Below are 17,511 nucleotides of genomic sequence, written 5' to 3' on the forward strand. Positions count from 1 at the left end.
ACGGAAGAGCCAATACGGGGAGGAGAGAAGACAGGAGACAGAAGCCCTGACACAGGTTTTTCAGTATGCAAGTGTTTTTGACTCCACAGCCAGTTGCTTAAAATTAAACATAAAGGGCAGCCAGAATACACACCCAAATGCAAAAAAGTAAAGGCAAACATAAAATAAACCACACAATACCATGACCCCCAACAGAACCAAAAAGTTAAAACCCCAAAAAACCCCTCATCTTTATATATATATATATATATATATATATATATATATATATATATATATATATATATATATATTTTTTTTTTTAGAAAGGGAGAACAACTGTTCAAAACCAACTGGGCAGTATGGTGGGGGTGGGGAGCAGTCCTACAGAAGGGGGCCTAGAACTTCCCCCTGGGGACAAAGAACAAACACAATACAAAGAAAATAACCACCAATGCTCCTGCAAGGGTCAGGAGTCTCCAGAGAACAGATTGTCCCATCCTCAAACTGGCTTTTTTTTTTTTGCCTTTTTTTTTGTCCTTTTTTTTTTCCATTTTCTTCTTTTGTTGTTGTTGTTTTAGCACCTGTACAATAAAACTGTACCATCTCCAACCAGAGCTGGCCGTAGGGAGGCCCTCCCGCCTTTGGATGGCACACACTCTCTACAAGGATTGTTCGGAAAAATAGCAATCGATAGAAAAATAAGAACAAGAGTGGGAAAGACAACGCCACAGAGGGGGCCGGGACAGAGAAGCAGCCCAAGCACCTCCCCCTCTCTCCACGAACAAACCCAGCGCTGGAAGGGAAGCCTGCTAGGGCCACACACTCAGCCCCAGGTCCCCAGGCAGGAGTGGAGGCCGGCAGGAGACCAGTCTCCTGCCCTCATCTTAGGAAATAGCTGAGGCCTGGGTTCAACATCTGGCAGGCAATCCCAGAGCCCTCTGCAGATTCCAAAGGAGAACAGGTTGGGGGCAGAGGGAGAATGAGGGAGGAGAGAGAGAAGAGAGAGGAAAGTGGTGCTCTGAGTCAGGCAAGGGGGAGAGATGGGGACAAGGGTGGGGAGCCGAGAGGCTCAGTATCCAGGGAGGCCGGGGGCGCAGGGGGGAAAGCTGCAGGAACAAACCCATACTGTGCACTCTGAGGAGGGCAGTGAGGACAGCAAGGAGGGGGCTACCTTATCCTTCAGACCCATTCTCAACTCTCCTCCATAAGAGTCACTCATTAACCCCTTACTCCCATAATCCTCCCCTCCCCAGTAAACACTAATCTCGAGACAGCAGGGCTGCTGCAAAGGGCAGGAGGGTGAAACGGGAAAAACTGGGGGAGGGGTGAGCACCAAAGACTCAGGATTCACCCCCCACCCCCCAGACCTGGGCCAGCACCAGCCACCATCATTAGTCACAGGCCAGTGGCCCCCCCACCCCTCCCCGCCCCCTCCCCAGTGGTGGAAAAAACCCTGGGAGTAACTTTTTCGGAGGGAGGGAACAGCTTCAGAGCTTAATCGAGAAAGACAAAGAAAGGAGGTGAAGAAAGTCCCTCAATACAACAAGTTGTCTCAAATCGTCACAGTGATACAGACTTATCAGAAACCAATGAAACAATACAAATTAAATACTAATAAAATAAATACTATGGAAGACAAAAGAACACAGGGGAACAGAGGGGGCGCTCAGAGATTTGGGCTTTTCTCTTTTCTCCTCCGGACAGGCCGTGGCCACCCAGGGCCCAGGTTTGGTCTTGGTCACACACAAGGAGGCCAGTCCAAGGGACCCTGGCGCCACCTCCCACCACCCCTGGGACCTCTTGTCCTCAGACGTGGAGTTCAACTTTCCACCCCCGTCACCAACCACGACAACAATGACGATGACAGGGAGATGAGAACTAACTGTAACCAAATTAAAAAAAACAAAAAAACAATCCAGTCACTAATGCTGGCATTGATAAGGCGGCTTCTTGTTGGTCCGTATTATTGCCTCTTTCTGCAGTCTGGTGCTCGGTGGGGGAAAGACATGGGAGGTGGGGGAAGGGTGAACTTGGGAGGAGAAAGAAGAAAAGGGAGGGGCTGTTTTCCCGGTCAACTGTTCCAAGGCTGGAACTCCACCTCGGACCCTAGGAGCCGAAGCAGCTCCGCCTCGTACCGCACCAGCTCCACAGTCTCAGAGGAGCCTGGGGCGGAGGTGGCGTCCATGCCTCCAGGCCACTCGGCGGGGGTCAGCAGCTGACTGGAGGCCACCTGCCGGTAGAACTCGGCCTTGGGCAAGGTGGCGATTTCAAAGTGCGGGAACCGAGCCTGAAAGATCCTCGAGGAAAGCTTCAGCCTCTTCAGGACGTCGGTAAAGAGAAACCAGTTGCAGGGCCTAGAAAAGGCAAGAATGGGAGTTAGGGGAGGGAGCCAAGGGGACGGGGCGGCGGGGGTGGGGTGCTGGGAGCAGGTGGGAGGGCTGCCGGTCTGGCCACCCTCCACTAAGCCACAGACCCCATGAGTGTAGCGGAGGTGAATATTTTCTCCTGTCCCCTACATTGGCAGGCCCAGCTTTCAGCTAAATGGCGAGCACTCAACCCATGAGTGGTGACCTCTTCCAAAAACGGGGAGCGGGAGGGAAATGGGCCTTCCAGAACCTAAAACTCTGAGCAGGCTTCCCCAGGCCTTACCCGCACCGTGACCTGGAATTTACCATCTGCTGGGACCAGTTCTGCCCCCAGCGATCCCTGCCAGCCTGTCTGGTTTCCCTTTCCTGTTCTCACTCCTGCTTCCCCTGCCTCCTTGTTCTCCAAGATCTTCCCCGGCAGAGGGGGAGCCGTGGAGAAAGGCCTAAACTGCGGGTAATCCAAAAGGCATTTCTCTTTGGCTCTGGAATGCATTAGACAAGTTTTTTCTCCAGCGGAGCACCATCATTTCTGCAGGGCCGGAGCTCACGTTACAGCTACAGCCAGTCTGACTTTGCTGAGCACACCCGACTGGGCGACAGCCTGGGGGCAGTCAGGAGGGGGGCTGCTAGGCTGGCCTGGGCCAAACGCTTGCTTTGACTAAACCACGAGGAAACGCTGCATCCCCATGTCAGTGGTCCCTGTTTCCAGGGCTGTCCCTCCTCGCCATTCGCCATTCCACTGTCCCACTTCCAGCCTTTACCACTTTTAGCCTGGACTATATTGCATCAGCCTCCTAACTGGTTTCGCTCTGCCAAGAGCCACCCCCCACCCACCCTCACTGGGTCCTCTGTTATTCTTCGTTTCCTAAAAAGAATATCGGACCTTTTCACTCGCTCCCTAAACCACTTTCAATGGATCCCCAGTATCTCCAGCAAAAAACCCTTCAAACTCTTTAGCATGATTATCATGCAAGACCTCATTCAAACACGACCCCCATCGACCCCTTCAGCCCTGTCTCCACCCAATCTCCCTCTCTCTCTCTCTCCCTTTCTCTCTCTCTCTCTCTCTCTCTCACACACACACACACACACACACATACACACACTGCACACTGTATCCTCATCCCACCAAATACCAGCCATTTGAGGAAGGACTAGCCCTGTTTTCTGAACTTGAATGTCTCAGTGCCTTTGCTCGTGCCACACCCTCCATCCTCCTCTCCTCCCTGGCCCAGTGCAGACTCCCTGTCACCCGTGAAGCCTTCCCCCGATGTAACCGGTTGCTCATCCCATCTTCCACAGTCTCATGGCACTTGGCTTGTACCCTTATTATAATACCTGTAACAGAGCCCATTTCAGAAAGAATATACAAGAAATGTAAACTGTGGTTCTCTCTGTGGCACAGAAATGGGGACTTGGGGTGGACTGGAACTTTTATTTTTCACTGGACACCCTTCTGAACTGTTTGAGTTTTTTACAATAGTAAATCTGCTTAGGAACTCGGTCTTTTATTAGAGTTAATGGTATACTTGTCTGTGTCCTCTATCAGACTGGAGATTCTTTGAAGGCCAGAGCTATATTCTAGCCCTCAGGGTTTGACCTGGTACAACTGCTTAAGACATGTTTCTGGAATTGAATGTTCTGTACAGCACCTAAAACTTCTACCCAGACCCACAGTCCTCATCCCTGAAATGCAGCATTTTTTACAAATGACAATAACCTCTGTCATCTCACACAATCAGGGAATGGGGTGTTCTGGGTTAAGGGAAAGGGACTACAGATGCCAGACACTTGGACATCGCTTTCCAAGAATGGAGGAAAAACCCCCTCAGAACATTAACATTGGTGATCACAATTCAGTCTTGCTTTGATGAGTCAGAAGGCACTTCTGAAAGCCACAGGGCCTCGGAGTCATCATTCTACACACACACACACACACACACACACACACACACACACACATTTCTTTAAGAACATAAATGTTCATTCACATCGCGCTGTAGCCGTGTGGAAGGGCAGATTCAGAAGTGGCGCTGGAGGATGTAACATCAGGAAAACCAGCTCTGCTGGTACCAAGCTCTCAACGGAAAACCTGCCTGCCGCCCAGCTTGCTGAGTGGTGCGCGGCCCTCGGTTGCCCCGTGTTCTGTCCGCACCTAAAGCACACTACCCCGGTCCTTTTACTGCCTGGGGCCCAAGATCCTGTTTCAGAGAAGGAGGTGCTGAATACTTTGGAGGAATTAATTAACTGTGCAATACTATATCCCAGAGGCCCAGCCCCGCCCTCAGGGATCAGCTTATGCCCAGAAGAATAAGGACCAAAAGCTCGTGAAACTTGATCCCTACTAGTGTCATCATAGAGGCTATTTTTATTCTTATCAGGCCAGGCGGGAAGGGATGCAAAGAAACTGTGGTCTAGTGGTTAGAGTCATCAACTGAGGGGCTCCCTCAGAGGGTTCCTAATCCATTGCCCCCTCCTCCCCGTCTATCATGTGCACTTCATGTGCTTTCATTTAAAAAAACATAGGGTCTGATATTTTAAAAATAGGTATCAAAGAAAAAGTATCCTTAAAAGTGTCTGCAAAGGTACTTGAAATACGTGAAGACACCAAGAAGAGGACACTTAATGATGGAGGCCAAGAACGAAAGGACAGTGTATCCTGCATCCTCCTAACCGGTTCAGCCACGGCCCTGCAGGCTGCTGAACTCCCTTCTGAATCATCAAATAAAGGTTAAACTGGGTTCAGTCTAACGCTAAGTATCAAGTATATCCTAGTCTCTGAAAACGGGTGATCCTCGTTATAATATGCACGGTAATCTGAGAGGACAGCAGCCACGCCATCATCTCGCCAACATTAAGGCAATGAGAAACCAGCCTGTGGATTACTTAAGGACCCCGGTGGCCCCATAGCTATGGCAACCATATGTCCCGGCTTTTCCAAGAATCTCAATTTCAAATATTCTGTCTGGCTGTCCCCAGAAACCACAAAAATGTTCCAGAGATTCTAATAGTTCACCAGCCCAAATATCTCCCAGATCATCTCTTACACCCAGGAACAGGGCAAAAATCCTTCAGAGAGTGAATCGAGATTTTGGTTTTGCAAAACACACATAGTCAATGTACCTAGAGCTATTCTGAACATATCTAATCTGGGCTGGAAAGTCAGGCTGGACTTGGTCATATATTATCTTTCCTATGCTCTAGCACTTGTTCTCCAGGTCTCAGCTTCCTCCTGGAGAACTCCAGCATTCTCAGGGAGGCGGGCCCTGGCCCGGGGTGCTAGTGCTTGGTCCTCATAGATCTCTCACACACTCACCCGCGGGACACTGACACCTGGAGGTTGTAGCAAGGGAGAAGAGGCTTGTCTGAGAGCTCAAACATAAAATCATCCCCATCCACATCATCTCCTTCTTGATCGGAGCTCCCAGGAGGATTATGGAGGAGGTCACAGGCAAACCCATCTTTTTCCTCTGTAAAGACATCATACAGGGAATTAGGACTTAGCTACATGCATTAAGACCAAAGAAAAGAAATGCTCCAACAAGATAAAGAGGTGTGGCGGTGGGTGATCAGACGAACCAGATCCCCAGTCAGGGCCAAGTGTCTCTGATGTCATGGCTCACAGCCTTGGGAGGGCATGTGAAAGTTCTAGCCCCGGGAGGTAGTACTTTGTGGCCAGCGATTCCTTATACTCCTCCACCTTTCAACCGGAAAAAAGCAAGGTGGTGTGAAGGATACACTGCCCAACTGTTGGAGACAGAAGCCTGAAGATGTCATCGGCAGTTGAAGGCAAGGGAAAACACCTGCCCTTCAAACTGCAGCTTTCCCAAGCCACCAGAAAGCCTGCTGGCGTCCCCAGAAGCCCGGAGGGGGCTCAGCCTGTTCCCTTCCCCAGCCGTGTGTTCGGGTGTGGCCTGCCTCTCCTGGTCCAGCTTCCCCCAAGCTTAGTAGCGGGCGCCTCCCTCGATCTGCAGCCCCTGGTCCAATGGGTGAATGCCGGATGACGGCCACAGATAAAGGCTCACTGCTCTTCCAACAAAGGAAAGCTCGGGCCAGAAGGCTAAGGGCTTGGGAGACAGCAGCTATCATCTCAGAAACCCTGTGTGCATCTTGGGGGCAGGGTAGGGAGGGAATGGTAGCTGCCAGATGAGGGGCTGGGTCCCTCTGGAGTGTGAGCAATACCAGAAGAGGTGACGACGCACATAGGCGCTTCTGGCAGGGTTAGGACAAAGCAACGGAGGAGAAAGGGACTTGGAAAAGAGAGAATTTTTCAAGTACCCAGGGTGGGGAGTGGTAGAGGGCTAATGGCGGATGGCTTTCTCCAAATCAATGGCATCTCCTGGTTTTGGCCAACAAGTTCTGAGTCTGGGGGAGGCATGGGCTAGAGTGTGGGCTGAAAGGACCTGTAAGCTACTAACGAGTGAAGAAGGGCTACCTCCATTAGGTCACTCCTGGCTTTGAGAAGAATCAGTGAAACCCAAAGCAGATCCCAAACCTCTGAGCCATAGACAAGGGTGGGAAGAATCCCACTTAAGGCTTACCCAACACAGAACTGCTGTAAAAGTCCCAGGAAACGCCAGGATCACCCTCTGCCCGGCCCTGAAGATCCGAGAGGTGATCTGATGAAAGAAGAGAGGGAAGTGAGAAAAGGAGGTAGGCTAGAGAAGGAACCTAGAAGCAAAGTATATCCATATGGGGTTAGGAGAATGGGAGATGGAAAGGAAGGACCATAAGAGGGGCTGGGAGCGACCCAAGAGAAATCCGCTTCCTGCTATCCATCAGAGGTTACAAACCAGCAGCCAACAACCAGCTCTAGCCCGCTTACTGTCTAGGTTTTGGCCCAGTGTTTTAAACCCCTATAATTTAATTAACTTCTAACATTTTAAAATTGGGAAATTTCACTTAAAAATTCGGATTTCCAACTTTTCTTGAAAAAAAAAATCAGGAGATCTGGCAACACTGCATCCACATTCCTACATGTCAACAGTTGGCTGGAGGGAGAGGCGACATGTGCGTTCTCCAATTCAGCAGGCCCCACCCAGCCTGCTCTGCTCTCTAACACGATCAGCCTAAAGGCATTTAGGCCTGCGACCCCTGCTTCAAATGATGTAGGGAATTACTCTGCAAGCAGAATCCTAGACCTATCCCAGGATTTCAATTCCCTGTTGGTCACAATGTTCATATATCCAATCGCGATCTTGCCAATTCAAAGTAAGATAAGGAAGCACAATTCCTTCTGTTTCATCTTTGAAAACATGGTAGGGAGGGGAATGGCCAAGTTTATCCTCATGAAAACCTATTGCTTCCACTCCTAGGTATATACCCAAAAGAATTAAAAAAACAGGTATTCAAATAAAAACTCATACGTGAATGTCCCACAGCAGCTCTATTCACAAGCTCCAAAAAGTGGAAACAACCCAAATGTCATTCAGCTGATGAAGGGATAAAAAAAAATGTGGATAAACACTATGGAATATTATCCAATCCTCCATTAGGAGGAATGAAGTGCTGTTACACACTATGACATGGATGAAACTAGGAAAAAAGGAGGCTAAGGGGTTAGGACTCAGTGTTTTTTTTTTTTTTTTTTTTTTTGGCTGCACCACATGGCTTGCGGGATCTTAGTTCCCGACCAGGGATTGAACTCAGGTCCTGGCAGTGAAAGCACCAAGTCCTAACCACTGGACCACCAAATTCTCCAAAAAAACCCCATTTTAAAGCCTTTGCTTACTTGATCTGAGAACAGACATCAGGTCACCCCTTAGCCTCCCTGTTCCCTAGCTAAGCATCATCTAGGTGAATTGTTTCACCTCTCAGCCCCACGTGGACAAAAAGCAGGTTTCCATGACAAATTCAACTGTGTCATCTGTGGGCACATGGCCCAGTGGTTGCCAATATGCCACGTAGTACAGTTGACAAGCTGATTTAGCTGTGACACCTGGGCAACAGGACAGGAGAGAGTCCAAAGGGCACAGGTGAGGTGAGGGTGCCCCCTGAAAACCAAATCCCAGGAGGAAGCTGGCAGCCACTCTTAAAGGAGCAGAGCTAAGCTTCCCGGATGGAAGGCACCGCCACGGTCCAATATACCTTCCCTTTGGGTCACACATTCTATCAGCAAAAATGCCCATCAGTTGTTGTGAGCTACTGAAAGAAATCGTTTTTTAGCAACCTGCTAGGAGATGAAGGGTTTCTTCCGAGAGGAAAAGGCAGTCAGAGAGAAGCATTCAAGTAATGGCTGAGCAGCCGGAGGGGAAAACCTATCGTCATGTACATTAGATCTTTTGTGCATTCTGTGAAAAAACTCTGAGGTCACGGCTGCCAGCTTATTTCCTCTTCTGTACCGTGTGCCATTTGGGAGTTAGAAGTAATTCCTTCCAAAGGCCTCTGTCAGGTAGGTGTCTATTCTGTGCCTAGCCCTGTGCTAGGTGTCCCGGAAGATAAAGGAATGAGATCGTAAGTTCCCTAAAGGCAGGGCCCACGTCTGTCCTGTTCATCACTGTCTCCCTGGTACCAAAGCCCAGGTTCCTGGCACACAGTAAGAGCATAATAAACACATGGGGAAAAAAGTGGACGGCGGGGCAGAAATTACTATAAGGCGAGACTCTAAAGTCATGTGCTTACTCAGCCTGGGTCCGGAACATATGCATTCAAGTGACTGCTGTCCCCCACACAGGTCACACGAGGACTCCATCAGAGCAGCCCTCGCTCACCACATTCCTGGGGCTCTTCTCTTGGAGCTGCCTTCAGAGACCCCGGCACACTCCTCTAATTTTCCTCGCTGGCGACAGATCTTTGTCATTTGCAGGTGAATTTGCCTTTTTGAGACAGCCCAAAGTTAACTGGCACAGGCAAAGATGCCAAAGTCGGAACAGGCCCACGAGTGGCATACAAGAGGAACCATCAAGGTCTGCTTGACGGGGCAGCTTTGAGGCACGTTTCCTCACACGTCTTCTCGTACAATCAGGATGAGGAGTGACTCCTTTTCCCTGATTCTCCCTTGCCTTCCCCTTAACTTTCAGTTCTTTCCGCTTTCCTTGCCTTCAAAAAGAACCCTCAGCCCAGCAATCCCGCTCCTAGGTATATACCCCAAATAATTGAAAACAAACAAATACTGAATCAAACAAATACTTGTTCACGCGTGTTCACAGCAGCACTAGGCACAATTGCCGAAAGGTGGCCACAACCCAAATGTCCGTCAGCTGATGAATGGATAAGAGAAAATGTGATCTATCCAAACGAGTGGATATCATTCAGCCTTAAAAACATGCCACTACGTGGACAGACCTTGAAAACATGACGCTACGTGAAAGAAGTAAGACTCAAAAGGCCCCATACTGTATGATCCCATTTCTATGAAATGTCCAGAATGGGCAAATCCACAGAGACAAAGTAGACAGGTGGTTGCCAGGGGGCTGGGGGGTGGCGTGGGAGTAGAGAGCAGCTGCTCAATGGGTATGGGGCTTCATTTTGGGGAGATGAAAATGTTTTGGAGCTCGATAGAGGTAGTGGTTGTACAACACTGTGAACACACTAAACGCCACTGAATTGTTCACTTTTAAATGGTTATTTTTATGTTATGTGAATTTTGCCTTGATAAAAAAAAATTTTTTTAAAGTACTCAATGTGAGCTGTGACCCTGGCAATCAGAGTTTCTCTATGTCCCAGGGTCCCATCGTACCCCTCCCCATCTCCTCCAACCAAGTCACCAGCTGAGGGACATGAAAGGAGAGAAAAACAAAAAACAAGCAGTCTTCGACATGGGGTCATATGGCTGAGGTCTCTGGCAGGAAAAACAAAAACCTGTGATTCAGTGACCTCAAGTGGTAAATGGCTAACCCTTTCATCAGTGGAAGGAAAAGCAGTCCTGATACTTCCTCCAATGCCCCAACCCAAACTGCAACAATTCCCCCCAGCTCCCACATTCTTTCTGACAGAGGACGAAAAACGAGTCTGTTTTCCCTTGGGTAGGTTGGATATTATTCTTTTCTTCAAAGGGTCAAAGGGAAATCAGTCACATGCCTGCCTGTAATCTGGCCCAAGGAGGAGGTCTTCCAAAGGCCTCTCAGAAGGTTTGGATGGCTTGGTGTTCCGAGCCCAAGGACGAGAGAGAAAAGGTTCACTGTCTGACCTCCAGACAGTGTTAGGCCAAGCCAATGTAGGAAAGTTCACATTTTCAACCCACACGAATTACCAGCGTCTTCTGCTTTACAGAAGAATTCACTACAGGATACCATCCCTTTATATTTAAAAGAGGATTTGATTCCCAGACTTTTCCAGAACAGGGGACTTGTACAAAATGAGGATGCTCTACATGGGGCACAACCCTGAGAATCTCTCTGGCTCGCCGTTTCCACCCTTTACACCCTACAGGGACTCGCCTTCATTTGCTGCCCAGTGGGATCTCCACTAGGGGAGGAAGAAGACAATTAATCTATGGAGAATTTGGTCAGGCAAATGCTTGGGGATGAAAAGCAAAAAGCTTCTTAACTACGTCGGCCAGACAGGCAAGGTAAAAAGAAACCCGGAAGTCCACACGGAGGCATCTAGGTGTAGGGGCCTCCCTAACCCTCAACCTCGTGGTGCTTCCTGCAGCCACTCTACCCAGTGGTTCCTTGAGATTTGGGGCAGGGGAGAGCTATGGAGATGAAAAAAGAGAAATACCCGGTTCAAGGAATCAAAAAGCTCCTGGTGATGGTTGCACAACATCGTGAATGTACAAAATGCCACTGAATTGTTCACTTCAAAATGGTCCTGTTAGGTGAGTTTCTCAATTAAAAAAAAAAGGCGGTGGGGGGGGACTTCCCTGGTTGCGCACTGGTTAAGAATCCGCCTGCCAATGCAGGGGACACGAGTTCGAGCCCTGGTCCTGGAAGATCCCACATGCCGCGGAGCAGCTAAGCCCGTGCGCCTAGAGCCCGTGCTCTGCAACAAGAGAAGCCACCGCAATGAGAAGCCCGCGCACCACAGCAAAGAGTAGCCCCTGCTCGCCGCAACTAGAGAAAGCCCGCGCGCAGCAACGAAGACCCAACGCAGCCAGAAATAAAGAAATAAATTTATTTATTCTTTTTTAAAAAAGGCCCTGAGTAATACTTCTCATCCCCCCCAAAACAGCCTTTGGCCTCAAGTCCCTCCTCCCGGTGCCTGCCTCCCCCGGCTGCCAAGGTCCTAGCCAGATTGAGCACTTTCCCTAACAGCCAATCAGAGCTCTGTCTTCAATCGGCACTCAGTATTTGCATGGAAAAGAGGTGGCCCAGTTTTAACACTCCTTTCAGCTCCTGGCTCCCACTATGAAGTTATAGCTCCATGCCCATAAAGTTGAGAAACAATGTCAAGATTTGAATGAAGGTGCTCAGCCTGGACAGGCTAGGAAGTGCCACAATTAAGAAAAGTCTTTTCGGGCTTCCCTGGTGGCGCAGTGGTTGAGAGTCCGCCTGCCGATGCAGGGGACACGGGTTCGTGCCCCGGTCCGGGAAAATCCCACATGCCGCGGAGCGGCTGGGCCCGTGAGCCATGGCTGCTGAGCCTGCGCGTCCAGAGCCTGCGCGTCCGGAGCCTGTGCTCCGCGGCGGGAGAGGCCACAACAGTGAGAGGCCCGCGTACCGCAAAAAAAAAAAAAAAAAAAAAAAAAGACAAGAAAAGTCTTTTCTTGCGTCTGCAACACAGACTAGCATCCAAGTTAGTTTAAGGAGGCATCAAAAGGCTTTCTAGTAGTTGGGATTAGTTAACAGACATGAGAAGAAGAGAGAAAAACGTGTTTATTTCTAATTTTGTAACTACTTAAAATGGTTTCAACATTCAAACTCCTTGGGGATTTTGGAGAAGGGGTCCGGGAAGAAAAGACTTTGCTTACAACTGTGGTCAGAGACAGCTTTATTTGGACCCAGAGGGCCCCAAGCCCTCAGGAGGGCAGTCTCTAGCCCAAAGACACCCCTAGATGAGACCTGCTGATCAAAGGAGAGCTTCGTGCAGTGCTTTTATCATGTTGAGATGCTCTGGATGGTCCCGTGTGGCAGCTTTTCCTGGGAATTGTGTGGAGTGCAGACAACATGCGTGCGCGTGGAGGAGAGTGCGTGCGGTGCGTGGGATGCAGGAAGAGGCCACAGAGGGTGGCTTGCCCCGAGCCCCGGTGATGGTCCAGCTAAAGTGAACAAGAGTCCTCAGTGGCCCAGAACAAATGCCTGAAGGAGCATCCCCAAGGGGCTCCACCCCTCACAGACAGGGGCCTGGGACCCCAGAGCCGGCAGAGGGAAGAGGCAGTCCTGCTCCAGCCAGAGAGGCTGGGTCCTGCTGGGGGCGGGAGGCCTGCACACAGTGGGGGGCCCACAGGGATGAGTTGGTCTGGCTGCGGACTGGCTGGGGGCTGGCTGAGCAGGAGTCAAGGGCTCCCTCAGCGGCCTCCTATCGCTCCCCCTCCAGCTTTCATTAGTACCTAGAAGGCAATTCCCACCTAGTCCTCCTTCCATGGGGACCTTTAGCTCAGGTTCCTTTGTTTCTTCCTCCATCATCAGCCACCTAGTTAACCTTTGTTCAATAAACAAATGAGCCCCTGATTGGGAGCCCAGGACTGTATTGGGGGAGGCGTGGGGGGGGGCGTGGGGGCATGGGGGGAGAGTTCGGGGCTGAGGCCACAGCCCAGGAGAGAGGGAGCAGCCTCGGGCAAATCCTTGACCCTGTGGGCTTCCAGGTGAGAGGCGCTGAACCACAAACACTGAAGCCTCCGAGGAGGATCAGCGACACAACTCCCAGCTGCTCCATCTGACCAAGTGCCGCTCAGGCAGCCCGAAGAAGTCACTGCTAGCGCAAGGGCCAAGCTGTGATGTCACGAAGGAGGCGGGGTTCCTTCATTCGGAGGTCAAGTCTGAGGAGATTCCCACTGAGCATGCCCAAGCTAGACTTCCCTCCTTCCCTCCTCCCTGCTGCCCAACTCGCCAGAGCTATCTAACTGCAGACAAACAGCTGTCATCCGCTAATAAGAAAATAAAGGCAAGTTGGCTTGTGGCCCTTGCCATGGGCCTTAACACTACTTTTCCAGAGGGGGCAGGTGAGGGAGGAAGAGAAAGGAACAGGAGGATGCAGAGGGAACATCAGAGTTACCACAGAGTGTCAGGAATAAAGTATCGGAGGGGTCCCAAGGGTTGGACTTTGACCACCAACAGGGAGAAAATACAAAGTGCAAAAACAAAAGCAAAATGTTAAGTGTCACTTCTTTGCAACCGACATAGCATTCAAAGCACAAGTCCACACATTTTGCCCCCAACTAAATCTACTAGTGGGGCTGCTGTCCACAGGGAGGCCTCCCCACATACCAAACGGGGAAATGGGTCCCCGCGGGCTACCAGGGCCCTGAAGAGGATGCGTGTGACGTGGACGCTCAAAGCACAGGGACAAGAGGAAGCGACCTTCTGACTTTTTAAAGTTCACAGAGATTTCTGAGCCACCAGAAGGAAAGCCCGTGAAGAGGGCTGACACCCCTCACAGGAGGTGCTTGAGATGGAGGAAGATGAAGGGCATCTCGGGAGCTCAGGGATCAGAGGCCAGCCCCAGGAACGAGGTTTTGAGTCTGGGTCGTACTCACCACTCAGAAAGCGCTTCATGGTGTCGCTACTGGCCAGCTTCATGGCCGTCTGTCCCGAGTAGGTGGCCAGCGTGGGGTCAGCCCCGTAGGACAGCAAGAGCCAGATGGTTTCCAGGTTGTCGTTGACCACCGCATCATGAACTGGCCTGCGAGGTGATACAGGGTGAGAACAGCAGGGCCCAAGTGGGAACCTGGGTGTCTAGGCCTCAGGCCACCTCATCAGGGAAAGCAAACTGAGCTGACCCCAGTGTAACGTGGGTAAGACTTAGGGCAGGGGAACCACTTGCTGGCCTGCACTGTCCTCTATCCCTACCTTTCTCCTCCCTCCCATTTCTCTCTCTTATCTTTCCCCCACCATGACGGGACAGTCCCCGTGGCACAACGGAGCTCCGCTGTTAGCTCTGGAGCTCAGGAGAGAACAGGTCCCTGACTGAGGATAAACTTAGAGCAGATGCTGGGGGATATGAATGGAAAAACCCAGATGATTGCCCCAGAGCAGGGATGAGCAGGGCTGCTCCACACACCAGGCCGGTGGCCAAGCGGAGCCTACACCCTCTGACCCAAGTCCCCCCACTCGGTATGCAACTTGTGTCAGTTTCACTCAGGAAGTAGGCCCTCGAATAGAGCACAGGAGAATGGGTGCAATTTCTTTAAGACAATGGCAGGTGTCTTTTTTTTTTTTTTTTAAGTATACAGAGATCAACTCAAGAATCAAATCTGGGATGTTACCCTAAGGTCAACCTCCCATTCCTAAAGCCCGAGATTCTGCCTGAGACAGGTGCACAGGATGATCCCTAGACAACACCAGCCTCCCCTCAGTGACCAACGTGGACTGGCCAGCAGGAACTCATCCAGCCTTGCCCTAAACCGGTCCGAACTGGGGCAGGTTCTCTTGAGGGAGGGGCTGAGCGGGGAGTTGGGAGGCGGCGGGGGGTAAGGGGAGCAGCCTTCTTGCCTCGTGCCGTCCTGCGCGCTGCAGTTTACGTTGGCACCGTGCTCCAGCAGGATGTTCAGGATGTCAGTCCAGCCCCGGGAGCAGGCCTCGTGCAGGGCCGTGTAGCCAGCGTTGTCACGGTGATTCACATCTTCACTGTCTTTCTGGAGGCAGTAGAGAACAACGTCCTGTGGGAACAGGGAGAGCGCCGTGAGCAAACAGAGGCCAAACTCTGGAAATCACCCTAGTTAGGTCTGAAGCTCTCCAACTGTCCAAAGAGTCTCAGAACCTGCTCTTTAGTCCAGAGACTGACAGGCAAATCTCAAAATCTTTTGCCAACAAAATCAGTCCTGAGGTGCCATCGCCAGCGGCTCAACTTCCGGCCGTGTCCTCAGCCACGGGGAGGCAGTTCTAATGACCGAGAACACTCGTCTGGGTGTGGTTTGCTGGCTGAGGCCCTCAGAGAGGCTCACCTGCCCACCCAGAGCTTAAACCCTCAGGCCTCAAGTGTCTGAGCACTCTTTCTGTAGTCTGGGGCTTTTTGAGACAGCCCCAGACCAAAGAAATGAGACATGTGCTGGCAAGCACAGCCCCTGGCAGTAATTTGAGAACAAGGAAGAAAGAATTGGTTTAAGTACTATCCCTGGATGCTGGTTTTAATTGTTTTAAGTACTATCGCTGGATGTTTATCCCTGGGCAGTCAATTCCAGGCCTCCCCTCAAATCAAGACTGTTCCAAGGATAAGCCAGTAAGGTCACTCATCCATAGTAGTGATTAGCTTCCCTGGGCTGAGACGACAGGACCAGAAGCGGGACTCCAGGCCTAGAAGCTGCCTAGCTAGTCTAGGATGAAGCTGGTGAATACGCTGACGGGGAGGGGAGAGGCAGCCCCTCTTCTGAGGGAAAGAGGCTGACAGCAGCTACCAGGGGCCTCTCATCAGCTCGCCCAGGGCCTGGTGAGATGGGACTCAGCCGTCCTGACTGACAGCTAGCTCACTGGCTGGCTGGCTGGCTAGAGCTAGCGAGCGCGCAAGCCTGCGTGTGCCCGCTGCCTCTACCCAGGGGACCACAAGGCCCCCTACCCTCCTCATCAGTGCAGATGTTGCCTCTTCCTCCAGGCCTCAGACTACTCCTCCCTCCCTCCCTCCCATGACAGGCTGTCCAACTTGCTCTTGCCCCATCCTGATTGGTTGGCCTGTGGTTTCCTGTTGGCTGGTTTGGCCCCAGGTAAAAGAAGTTCACTTAAAGGGCAAGCGTTGGTCATCATTTTTTCTTTCGATCTCCCTTGGCAGCTACCCAGGCCCCCACACGAGGTGCTCGAGACAGATACGTGGTTTGCCAGTAAGACACTGTCAAAGCGGCTCTCCCATGCCAACCAGGCTGGCTGGGAGTGCAGCTGTCTTTAAATGAGTCAGTTATGGGTGTCGGAAGCCTTAAAAGAAAAGAGGGCCTACTCTGAAGCCCAGCAGCTCCACCCTTCAGAGCAAATCCTGGGGAAATAATTGGTGTGGCGGGCAAAGGCACATGGTCAAGGAGCTCATATCAACAAAAATGTCCAACCAGGTAACTGCATGATGGCAAATGAGTCAGGCTTCTACCCCTACCCTGGCATTTGGGAATCAAAAAGACTTTGGTGTGAATTCAGACTCACATGTACGTAGTAGCTGAGTGATTGTGGATGTATCACTTAACAGTGCTAACCCCTGATTTTCTCACCTATAAAATGGGGTTAATAAAATCTACTGCCATAGGCTTACGGTGAAGATGAAAGGACACGATGTAATGAGAACTCAACACGACAAAATAAACACCAGCTTCCTTTCCTAATTTCTTTTCGATCCATAGGGAAGTAGCATGAGGTGGGGTGAGCTCATCTCTGCCCCTCCAATGTACTCCTGACTCCCCCACTACCAGAAGCCAAAACGAGGGGAAGCTGGAGAGGGACGTAAAGAGTGAGCGATGATCACCCCTGTCCCTCTCTGAGTGGGGGAGCCACGGCACAGGGAAATTCAAGACGACATAAAAACCCCCAAATCCCATTTCTGGCCTAGGAATGTACTGGATGATACTGTGTTACCATTTCAATTCTGTTCATCCTAAATTGCCTTTCAAAAGGGTTTGCGTTCCCACACACCACGCCAGGGTCAAGGCGGCCCCAGAGGCCGTCTGCGCAGTAGGAGGAGGCCAGCCTGGGCTCAAGCCCCAAACCAAGCCTTGCCCAGGCCACAGAAGAGCCAATGGGGAGAAGCTTCTCCACAGATGCTCGGGCAATGGCATCCTGTGGCTGGGGGGGTGCTCCTTACCTTATAGCCAAGACGGGCCGCCCGCTGCAGGAGGGTCTCGCCAGCATTTTTGTTCACTATGAGCCGACGAGCCTCTGGGGGGATCTGCCGGGCTGCGGGTGACTCGGAGGCCTCCTCTGGGCCAGCACTTCGGGACCTGGAGGGCGTGCATGGCTCTGTGGGTTTCGCTAGGGTGGGAGATTTGGGAGATCGTGTCTTCTGCTGGCTCCAACGCCCTTTGCCCTGGAAAGCAGAGACGCAGTCCTAGATCAGCACAGGTCCTCACTCATTTCTACCTGGTGAGCAGATGCTAAGGGGCTCAAGTCCTCAACCCCAGAAACCAAGGAATAATGATGGGATTGGAAAGCACAGG

At 51.2% G+C, this 17,511-nt stretch overlaps 1 protein-coding gene across 8 annotated transcripts in view; it reads right to left on the reverse strand.

The window, feature by feature from the left end:
- Positions 1–270: 270 nt before the first annotated feature.
- The window catches only part of BCORL1 (BCL6 corepressor like 1), a 61,865-nt gene continuing 44,624 nt past the window's right edge, over positions 271–17,511 (reverse strand). For 5 of the 8 annotated variants that reach the window (XM_033849426.2, XM_033849428.2, XM_033849425.2 and 2 more), the window contains 6 exons: positions 17,160–17,381; positions 14,879–15,045; positions 13,924–14,069; positions 6,890–6,967; positions 5,665–5,818; positions 271–2,336 (listed from right to left, as the gene is read on the reverse strand). In XM_033849426.2, coding sequence (XP_033705317.1) covers positions 2,054–2,336; positions 5,665–5,818; positions 6,890–6,967; positions 13,924–14,069; positions 14,879–15,045; positions 17,160–17,381 — 1,050 coding nt within the window. In that variant the 3' untranslated portion in view covers positions 271–2,053. The remainder of the gene's footprint in view (positions 2,337–5,664; positions 5,819–6,889; positions 6,968–13,923; positions 14,070–14,878; positions 15,046–17,159; positions 17,382–17,511) is intronic. The other 3 variants (XM_073799033.1, XM_073799035.1, XM_073799032.1) reach the window with 1 other exon arrangement.

The sequence above is a fragment of the Tursiops truncatus genome, chromosome X (assembly GCF_011762595.2).
Source record: "Tursiops truncatus isolate mTurTru1 chromosome X, mTurTru1.mat.Y, whole genome shotgun sequence".
NCBI lineage: Eukaryota > Metazoa > Chordata > Mammalia > Artiodactyla > Delphinidae > Tursiops > Tursiops truncatus.